This window comes from Poecilia reticulata, linkage group LG21 (genome assembly GCF_000633615.1).
Source record: "Poecilia reticulata strain Guanapo linkage group LG21, Guppy_female_1.0+MT, whole genome shotgun sequence".
Lineage (NCBI taxonomy): Eukaryota > Metazoa > Chordata > Actinopteri > Cyprinodontiformes > Poeciliidae > Poecilia > Poecilia reticulata.
Window position 1 is genome coordinate 5,031,495 of NC_024351.1, and position 10,571 is coordinate 5,042,065.

Here is a 10,571-nt window from a genome sequence, read left to right on the forward strand (position 1 = left end):
GGATGGATGGATGGATGGATGGATGGATGGATGGATGGATGGATGGATGGATGGATGGATGGATGGATGGATGGATGGATGGATGGATGGATGGAAATGTCTCACTCTCTACACCTGGCTGCTTTGAGAACAAAACATTAATTTAACAAAAAAAAAATCAGGCAATTTCAATAACTTTAACATTCAAAATATAAGACGATCAATGAATCACTGAGGCATTAGGAATAATAAATATTCATTGCCCAGAAACAATCCAAACAAATTGTGCTAAGATAAATTATTGCATTAAACACAAAACAGAAAGTAAGAAAAAAAAACATCTATAAAAAAATGTTTTCTGGCATTTAGCAAATAATTATGGTAATTCTGACCAAAACAAGGAAAGTTTAGTCTCATTTAACTTCAGACGGTGACAATAAAAAAAAAGTCTGTGCTTTTATTAAGTGTATGAAAATATCTGTAAATAACTTTTTCCAAATCCAGGCTTTTAATAAAGGTTTAGATTAGAAAACCGTGCAGTTTGAGCATCAAGCCCTTTCAACGACTTGATACAAAAATCAATCACTTTACAAACACCAAAATGAAATTCAAGCATTTTTATTTATTTAAATCAAACTTATGAACCCCGAACAGGGAAAAATTTAACTAAACTGTCTCACTGCTCCACCCTTAAGACATTTTGTCAGATCAGATCAAATTATTAGATTTAAAAATTTGGCAAAAACAGCGCAGAACGAACAATATTTTTAAAATGGAGACGTAAATGCAGATTTTAGCACTTTTTTTTTTTTTTTGCCAAAACAACCTAGTAAGTCGTTGCTAGGCAACCAAACAGCGAGTGAGTTAGTTGATTCCACCAACTTTGCTCAGCGAGTCATGAGAGGTTGGGCGGCTGAAGCCTTTTCTCTGCCTACATCTCCCAGAATGCTGTGCGATTCTGGATCGAAGTTCAGTGAATATTCTACATATCGCATATTCTCTATCAGATAGACATACAATAAACAGTATTATTTATTGATATCGATGACGTGTCTATATACACGTATTGCATTTTTTTTTTTAATCGCCTCACTAGAATAAGTTTTCCAAATGAAATTACGACATGAGCTAGTTTTTAAGAAATGGCTAACAGCCAAGCAGATCTGCATTCACTGTTTTGCGCTCTAAGAATTTAAATAACCCACTCTTATYCTGCTAGGTGAAAAACAAACTGAATCTAAAACTTGGAATGAAGGAAAGTGGAAAGTGAGCCTCTTCCGAGACGCATAATGGCCAGTTTATCCCAACTGTCCATCCTAATTCCCGGGTGACCAAGCTGCTCCCATGCAGAGCCTCCAGGCATATTGGGGGTGATGGATGCAGCTCTGACAGCAGACAAGCCCCAACTAAGGATGAATGTTTTTTTTCCTGCTATCTCCGTCTGTCATTTGCCCTCTCTAATTTACTGCCTGCAGCTCTTTATCTCATTGTTTCCAGTCTTTCAGCCTCCCGGGGCGCTGAGGTTTCATTCTCACCCGCAGCTTCTTGTCCCTGAACAGCAGTTTGCGTCCGGTTTCATTGAGCTCCAGCCAGTCAATCTTGGAGTCGTGGCTGATGGTTCCCAGGTTGTAGCCCGCAGTCAAGTCCACTGAGGACGGGAAAAACAAAAACAACCAGCAGATTAACTGAGGGGCAGCCAGACTGCCAGCACAAGGCTAAAAAACACTGGGGTCAGGATTAAAAATCAGCCAGTGGGGGAAACAAACATTAACTGCTCCGTTAGCTTGTTGCTCTGTTAGCATTCAGTTTTTCTTTAATTAAAACGTTGCATTGTTCACAAACTCTGCTTGTCTTGGATTAAAAACTGAATAAATGAAAGTTTCTGAACACTTAAACATTATTATTTTGGGAGTGTTTTAGTAAAAAATGACTCTATGATGTAGTTCTGCTTTGACATAAATGTTTTTTTGGGGATAAAAAGCCAAATTTGATCACCTTAAAAAAGCTGTATATTGCTGTTAATCATAGTGAAAAAATCTTCATGGAATTTTCTGTATTTTTTTTAATTTGACACATTAAACATAATGGACATCAAAAACAAATCTGATATTAATGGACATTTTGATTTTCTTTCTATTGCATTGAAATGGGGCTGCACAGTGGCGCAGTTGGTAGAGCTGCTGCCTTGCAGCAAGAAGGCTCTGGGTTCGATTCCCGGCCCCGGTCTCTCTGCATGGAGTCTCCATGTTCTCCCTGTGCATGGTGGGCTTTCTCTGGGTTCTCCGGTTTCCTCCCACAGTCCAAAAACATGACTCTCAGGTTAATTGGCCTCTCCAAATTGCCCCTAGGTGTGAGTGTGTATGGTTGTGTGTCTCTGTGTTGCCCTGCGACAGACTGGCGACCTGTCCAGGTGAGCCCACCCCTCGCCCGGTACGTTAGCTCGAGATAGGCACCAGCACCCCTCCCGACCCCACCGAGGGACAAGGGTGTCAAGAAGATGGATGCAACAACCTGGTTCTTTTTGACACACTTCCTGTTTCTTACCAATTGCAATGGTCTTTAAGTCGATCAGGTAAGCAAGTTTCTTGTTGTCTTCCACTCCTCTCTGCTTCCTCTCATTGAGACGCACACTGGAGTCAAAAATACTGATCAGTTATCAGTGACTGAATGAAATGAAATCTAGATGCTGATTGTTTGGGTTTCTGCAAAGATCAATATCGCCATCTAGTGGACATCTGTGCAATTACACACCCAAAAAAAAAAACCTGCTGCAACTTAATTCATTTTTTTTTAAATCTTCATACCCAAAATATTCAAATTCTGCTGACAAAACTGCTTGTTTTAGATGTTTAAAATTACTTTTAATCTTCAGTTCTGACTGTTTAATGCGCTGATGTGTGTTTCGGCGCTCAGATCCGTTTCCTGCCCACCTGATGAGGTGTGGATTCATGAACTCGGTTCTGACTGAGCCCAGAATCTCGTTGTTGCTGTACTCCACCAGGCTCAGCTCCCCGGCATTAAAAATCATGCACACCTGGACAAACAGATTTTAACTCAAACAGCAGCACGGCTTTATAAATGTTTCTGTTGTTTCTTTCAGTTTACGTCACCGTAGTTTTTGGATGAATAAAAATATATTTGTAAACTTACAGATTCATTTTCGAAAAAGAACTTTTCATTTCCTCCAGAACCGGGCCAAGGCACCTGAAGAAGGAAACAGAAGGAAATGTTTTAATCTGACACAAAACTGCCCATTGTTCTTTATAATGAGTTTTTAATTTTAATATATTACTTTCTTTCATTAAAAGTGTTATTAATTCATTTATTTTGTAATTAAAAGTGTGCTCCAAGTGTTTTATTCTTATATTTAAAATATTAATTAGAAAAACTGACCCTTTTCTTATTTTAATTTTACTTTGCTGTTTTATTTATTTGTTGCAAATGAGTGCAAGTTTTAATTTCTTAATATATTAAAATATTAAGTAAGTGCCCATCTCTTTTTACTTTATTTTTTATTAAAAATATTACTTTTTTTTCATAAAAAAGTGCCCACCTGTTTGCTATTTTTATATATATTTTGCTTATTTACTTAACTAAAAGGAACTTCTTGTTTATTTTTTAACTTCCCATTTATATTTAAATATTATTTATTTCAATATGTTTATCTGACTTTTATTTTTTGATTTAATTTTGATATTAAAACTTCTTTCATTTTTTCGTTAAGTCTCCTGCCCATTTCTTTTTATTATTTGCCTTAAATACTTTTAGTACTTCTTAAAAAAACAAAAAACAAAAAGAAAACCACCTTGCCTGTTTCTGTCTACCAAACCTGCCATTTTGTCAAAAACCTCAAAAATGTCATCAGAAAAATAAACAATTTGAAAGTCAGCAGACGGGTCCAGCACCTCGCTCAGTTTGCTGGTCAGCAGGTCGCCGAGCAGCAGCGTGTCAGAGGTGTGAGCCACCAGGTAGCGATCTTTCCCCATGATCTTCACTTCTTCCACCTCATAGCCGTAGTAGGACTTCAGCACCACCCGGGTCCCAGAGGACAGGTTCCTAATGATCACCTGGGCGGAACAAGGGAGACAGGAGACAGAGACGCATGCTTCATCTCCATAGCAACAGAAAGGTTTGTGCTGGTCGTCGGGTTTCTACCTGGCTCAGCCCAACGTAGGTCATCTCAAACTTGTTCTTATAAATGGCTCTCCTCAAGCAGCAGTCAAACAGCTCCACTCCGCCGCACAGCGTTCCCTACAAAAACACACAGAGTGTTTCAGAAGAGATCTTCTTCCTTTAGTCATCCAAGTGCAGCGGCRCACAGCAGACTCACAGCACAAAGGCGAGATCCGTCTCTCTTCCAGGCCAAGCTGGTGATGGTGTAGAGGTTGGAGATCTCTTTGGGTTTGGCTTCGTCCCACATGCTTCTCCTGGGAGCCCAGTTGAAGACCCGCAGTCTGCAAGATAATCACCAACAAAAAACTTTGTTTTTTTTCTTTTTGGACATCCATCCATCCATCCATTTTCTTCCGCTTATCCGGGGTCGGGTCGCGGGGGCAGCAGCTTCAGAAGGGAGGCCCAGACTTCCCTCCCCAGCCACTTCTTCCAGCTCCTCCGGGGGAATCCCAAGGCGTTCCCAGGCCRGCCGAGAGACGTAATCCCTCCAGGTGTCCTGGGTCTTCCCCGAGGCCTCCTCCCGGTGGGACATGAACACCTCACCAGGGAGGCGTCCAGGAGGCATCCTGACCAGATGCCCGAGCCTCAACTGGCTCCTCTCGACGTGGAGGAGCAGCGGCTCTACTCTGAGTCCCTCCCGGATGACCGAGCTTCTCACCCTATCTCTAAGGGAGAGCCCAACCACCCTGCGGAGGAGACCCATTTCGGCCGCTTGTACCCGTGATCTCGTTCTTTTTGGACATTTTTAAMGTTTTTTTTTTTTTTAGATATTCCCCTTTTCAAACTCAGAAATTTCTGTTTTTTCTAGAAAATGTATGAGATTAATTAAAAAATTTTGAGGTTTTTCTTGCAAATTTTCCATTTTTGGAGCTCAGAAATCTTCACATTTTTCAAATAAGTTTCTTCGTTTTTTCTTTTGGAAGTTTTCAAAGTTTTTTCTGGAAAATTTGGTGACATCAACCTCAAAATTTCAGAGTTTTTTTTGTTGTGTGCGTAAATTTTGATTTCCTATCTACAACGGCCCTAATAAACGGTTGAAGAATAAAAAATCCAAATAAGTAGAAATTGTAAACACAGCCGGCAAATAAGATGACGGCTTTACGTGTTGCTGACATCACTCTGAACTACAGACACAGAAGAAGTGAACTGGCGAAAAATAAACCTCTCTCTTTCTACGTTTCCATAGCAACACAACAGAAGCCGATCCGAACTGACCGGTCGAAGCTGCCGAACACCACGGACTGGCCGCTGGGGCTGGTGACCGCCACCGTGAACTCCCTCTCCGATCGGTCTCGGCTGTAGTCGAAGTTCTGCAGAACCTGGCCCTCCCTGCTGTACGCCACCACCTTCTTATCGCAGCCGGCCGCCATGATGCTGTTAGCGCCCCAAGCTAGCGCGTACGGAGGGCACGGGTGGGTCAGCAGCTTACCCTGRGGCGCAACAAGACAGACACAGAAACGTGAACACCTCTGAGGAAGTCAAGAAAGTACCAAGGCGTATATAGAAAAAAAGAAAAGATGAGCAAATTTCTGCCAAAAAACTCAGAAATTTTCAAGAAAAAGAAAAACTTCAGTCAAAAATTGGCTAGAAAAAAAAACACCCACATTTTTAGATTAACCTCAGAAATGATCAAGAAAAAAAAAAACTTGGAAATTTCTGAATCTGAAAAGTCAGAAATTTGCTAGAAACAACACACATTTTTAGATTAACCTCAGAAATTTGAGAGAGAAAACTTTTTGAAAATCTAAAATTTTCAACATGTGGGAATTTATAAGTTTTTCTAKWGAATTTAATTTTTTWWWAATTTCTGAGGTGAATCAAAAGTAGATTTTTTTCTGGTGAATTTTCAACTTTTGTTTTGGGCAGAAACTTAGTTCTCCTTTTTGTTTTCTATCTAAGGCCCTGATGCAGCGTTGTCAGAAAGTCCAGTAACCGACGAATATGCAGATTTAACCTGAAATCACCTGAGACTCCCCTGAGCCCTGATCATCGAAGAAGTAGCGAACGACCGTCCCATCGGCGTGACCAGACAGGATCCCCTTACCGGAAACACTGACACAAAAAATATTTTTACTTTATCTTTATCCTTTTTTTGAGTCTGTATTTCAACATTCGAATTAAAACACTAAAACCTCTGGTAAAGCTGTGCGAATGTTTAAAGAAAAGATGGCTGACGTGAATTTGAAATTCCCCAACAGCAATTGTTTAATATTTTCACCTCATTTATCACTCAGTGAAATACGAAAGAATAACTTACTAATCAACCCCACTGACACGCCAATTAAAGGTTGAATTTTYCTACATTGATTAAGTGAGATTAAAGGCTTTTTGCACATCTTTACCAGGGTGCTAATAACAGTAGGGGGCGCTGTGGGGATTAGATATTTACTTAGCCGTCAGAGAGACGACGCAGGACTCGGTGGTGTAGATGGTGGAGGATTTATTCGTCTGGGTGTTGGCCACACGGATCTGAGAAGAAAAGAAATCACAACTTCATTATTTTCTTTGTTTTTTGCAAAATGGTAACTTTKGAATATAAATCAAATTTATGGAATATGAGTTGTGCTGAATCGATAAACTAATACTTTATCCGTCTTTCTCGAAGGAGCCAGAAGATTGTGGGTCATTTTTGCACATTCTTGTTTTAATCCAAGTTTAAATATACAAAATTAACGTCATAAATTTTGAAAAGGTGTTAAAATGACAGTGACTTACCTTTCCATCAACTAATCCATAAACGATAACACTTTCTGCAGGCCAAAGAAGGCGAGTCACAGCGCTCTGCAACAGAGTTAAATACTCCTTAGTGTCAGTTTCTCTTTGCTGCAGAATTCAGATTTCAGGACCAAATTCAGATTTATCAGGTTATTGAAAGATAAATACTTTGTGTTGTACCTAATTAGGGATGAACAATATATTAGCATTAATTAGCTTGAATTTTAGTCATATTTTAACACATTGGTCCAGTTTTTTCATGCTGTCAAAAGGGTAGGGAAATAAATATAATATAAATAACAGCAGTTATTAGCTGTAGCAGCAATATTAATATTGGATATCAATATCAGCTCAAACGTTTATATCGGTGCATCCCTGTATTTTATATTTTCCATTGGGAGAAGATTTTGAAATGTTTTCCTATAAAAGCTCAGCTTCTCTTCACTCACCGTCTGAACAAATTTGTTGCAGATGGCTTTCTTGTCCCCCCTATGAAAGACAAAACCTTATAAAAAACTGGTCCACACATTATTCATTACTCATGCAAAAATTAAATACTTTTCCAGAAATACAGAGTTTCACTATGAATCATTTCAAATATTTCTAACGCGTTCAGGATTTAACTTTTTCCTACCACACTCTGTCCTTCCAATAAACTTTCTACACCCATGCTTGGATGCAGCACTCTGAGGATACCTCAGAGTGCTGCATTCACTGTTTCACAAAATATTCTACTTTTGCAAGTTTTCATGTTAAAACATTGCATTTTGATTGATCGGCAAACATAAACCGGGTGGAAGTAACGTACCATTCTTCCCCAATTCTGTAGACGTAGATGATGTTGTCCGACTGGCCGATGGCGATTTTGATGGAGTCCGGCGAGAAGACCATGTCACTGACCACATAGCTCTGTTTTCCATACTGCCAAATCACACAATGCCTACATGTTAATGTGGTGAACTCTAACAAAGCCTGAACAACAACAGAAAACAGAGCAGGGTAACATATAGGTTGGGATTAAATGTCACAGAAAGGATTGTGTTGGACATGTTACAATATAATGCAGTAACTCTCCACACAATTACCATTTTTTGAGATGTTTAATCTCAAAAATGCTAATTTTACATAAGTGTATTAATGATTTATTAAATAGGATCTTTTCCGCACGGGGAGGAGGAATATTTCTGCAATAAGCCTTTGCTGATTTTACATCAGATGTAAAGCGTAGAAATATAAAATTAACTTATTTCCGCTTTCCAAAGACAATCATTCAGGTGCATATTGGGTTTTCATTAGCTGTAAGCCATAATAATCAATTTAAAGAACTATATACTATATAGTATACATGTTTGTTTAAAGCATGTATAAATTGATGTTTGCTGTTGAGCAAAACCATGTATTTCCATGTTTTTAATTTTTTTTGTTTCCTGTTATAATCACATTTATTGATACATTTCCAGTGAAAAGTAAGAAATAGAAGAAGAAGCGTTAACCAAATAGTTTAAATTTGCACTTATATATTTGGAGATAAGATCTATCTTAAAGTGGCAATGTATAAATTCGTGTTAACATTTAAATATGGTTAAAATGGTCATTCCTAATGACAATACCTGCACTTGGGCCTGAATAGAATCTGCTTTTCTGTGTTTAAAGTTGTTGTTTAGGCGAAATACTATCGCCTAAAATGTTAAAACAGTTTGATAAAATTATGTTTTTGAATGTGTTTTCATGCATCACCTTCGGGTCCAGAGGCTTTGTGGAGAACTTGTCTCTCCTTTCTCCATGCTCATCATAGAGCAGCACCACTCTGTCCACAGTGCAAACAGCAAACTTGCTGTTGTTCGGTGCCCAGGCCATGCATGTCACTTTGGCGGCGCCATCCTATGCAAAAGAAATAAAATAATTATTTAAAAAAAGACCCACACAACTACTGAACAATTAAGTTGCTTTTTAAGTGCTAACAGAAATGCTAACTAAACCGGAATATAACAAACCACAATTTTAATCGTTTTCAAATTACTAAATAAACAAATTTTCATCGAAACAAAGAAAAGTCAAATATCTATTCATGTTATGAAAATGCACTCACACGGAGACAATAAGGAGGTTTAAATTATATTTTGTTGCTGTAACGTGTAAGCTAGCCACATTTTAACTAATCTYGAGCATCTGCTAACGATAGCTAACCTGCCCGACTTCAAAACTTACCTGTGGGGTTAAAAGTGTCTTAATATGCTTCAGTTGCATTCTGAAAATAACTACAGGAAGCCAAAAGAGATGTCATTAGTGCCGAAATAATGCTTTAGGACAGAAGCAGCTCCAGGACAGAAACAGAAGCAGCAGCTAGCAAGGACGACATCTTAGTAGTAAACAGAGCTGCGATCTCCTTGGTTACCGCTCTGGGAGAGGAACCGTGGTGCGTTTAAAGCAGGCGGAAATTTAAAAACTTCTCGATGGCTAGGTTTTTTGTTTCCGAAGATATTTATAACAAGTTAATGTTAAAAGATACCGATAATAAAGCTGATTAAAGCAAGCTTTAAATTCTTTAAATTCGTTGTCGAGAAGTCTTCCCTTTTATTCAGAAGACTTAATAAATTACAAAGTCGCAGCCTATAACAGGTAACAGTGTAAATCTTTTCTTCATTCTAACTTATTAGCTATTAATAATACTTAAATATTTAAGTAAAAGAAATTCACTATTAAAATGTATGGGAATGGCTGAAATCTGATGAGGGGAAAAAGAGGCAACTGGAGATGCCGGGGATTGAACCCGGGGCCTCATACATGCAAAGCATGCGCTCTACCACTGAGCTACATCCCCTTCCATGTTCAACCCGACGCCATTACTACTTATATATACACACCACTGTTCACAGTTTTGATCAAGATTTGAGCTTTTGAGACAAACTTAAATTTGAAACAACTCCGAGATCCAATAAGAATCACCGATATTGTCCAAAATAATAAAAAAAAATCAGTTGACATACTTCCAAAGTTTTGTAATACAGAGCGAAAACAGATGAAGATATTTTAAAAACATCCAGTGTTTTTGAAAAATTCTAATTTAAAGACATAAGACATAGTGTTTAAATAATTAAGCTATTTTCCAAAACAGAGCTTTTCCCTTATATGAAATGAGATAAAACAGCAAAATTAAACTCTGGAAGAACTATTAAATGTCAATTCGACTCTATCGCCATCTACTGTTGGTTTGAATGAATCTTCTGTCTTGTTGGAATCAGATGGATTGAATTTCTGTTTAATTCCAAGATATGAAGGTTATGATAAACATAATTCATGCACAAATTAGCAGATTATTTCTACACATTTATAAATAACAGACAATGTTTCATATCTGTCTTCTATCAATACATACAATTTTATAAAGTCTAAGACTTTTATTGTTGTCAGTACCTTGTCGTTATAGACGTTGTAGATGTTTTTATGTTTTCAATCTTTGTATTTAAAAAATTGTAAACGCCAAAACAATTTCTTCTTAACCAATCAGCTTGTGCAAAACTAAATGTGCAAACTTTTCAGTTCCACAACAAGTATTTAACCTGAATAAACGTGTTTATTGCAATGATAATTGTGTCCACAGGATGCCCCAGACACTGTTATTCCTCCATAAACAGTTTTAAATCCTGACAGCCAAAAACACAGAAAGTTTGAGCTAATCAACAGAATGCAGTTGGGTAAGTAGA

At 38.0% G+C, this 10,571-nt stretch overlaps 1 protein-coding gene and 1 non-coding gene across 2 annotated transcripts in view; both read right to left on the minus strand.

Annotated features, from left to right (window-relative positions):
* The window catches only part of ift172 (intraflagellar transport 172), a 40,629-nt gene extending 31,392 nt beyond the window's left edge, over positions 1-9,237 (minus strand). The window contains exons 1-15 of the mRNA XM_008397204.2: positions 9,076-9,237; positions 8,605-8,748; positions 7,676-7,788; positions 7,317-7,356; positions 6,868-6,933; positions 6,542-6,621; positions 6,117-6,204; positions 5,368-5,582; positions 4,310-4,433; positions 4,135-4,230; positions 3,885-4,046; positions 3,130-3,183; positions 2,910-3,013; positions 2,524-2,609; positions 1,515-1,627 (exon numbers count right to left, since the gene is read on the minus strand). Of these exons, the coding sequence (XP_008395426.1) occupies positions 1,515-1,627; positions 2,524-2,609; positions 2,910-3,013; positions 3,130-3,183; positions 3,885-4,046; positions 4,135-4,230; positions 4,310-4,433; positions 5,368-5,582; positions 6,117-6,204; positions 6,542-6,621; positions 6,868-6,933; positions 7,317-7,356; positions 7,676-7,788; positions 8,605-8,748; positions 9,076-9,114 (1,524 nt within the window). The 5' untranslated portion in view covers positions 9,115-9,237. The remainder of the gene's footprint in view (positions 1-1,514; positions 1,628-2,523; positions 2,610-2,909; positions 3,014-3,129; positions 3,184-3,884; positions 4,047-4,134; positions 4,231-4,309; positions 4,434-5,367; positions 5,583-6,116; positions 6,205-6,541; positions 6,622-6,867; positions 6,934-7,316; positions 7,357-7,675; positions 7,789-8,604; positions 8,749-9,075) is intronic.
* A 379-nt stretch (positions 9,238-9,616) lies between these two features.
* trnaa-ugc (transfer RNA alanine (anticodon UGC)) lies at positions 9,617-9,688 on the minus strand. Its single transcript has one exon. It is a non-coding gene; the product is annotated as a tRNA-Ala (tRNA).
* Between the last annotated feature and the right edge of the window lie 883 nt (positions 9,689-10,571).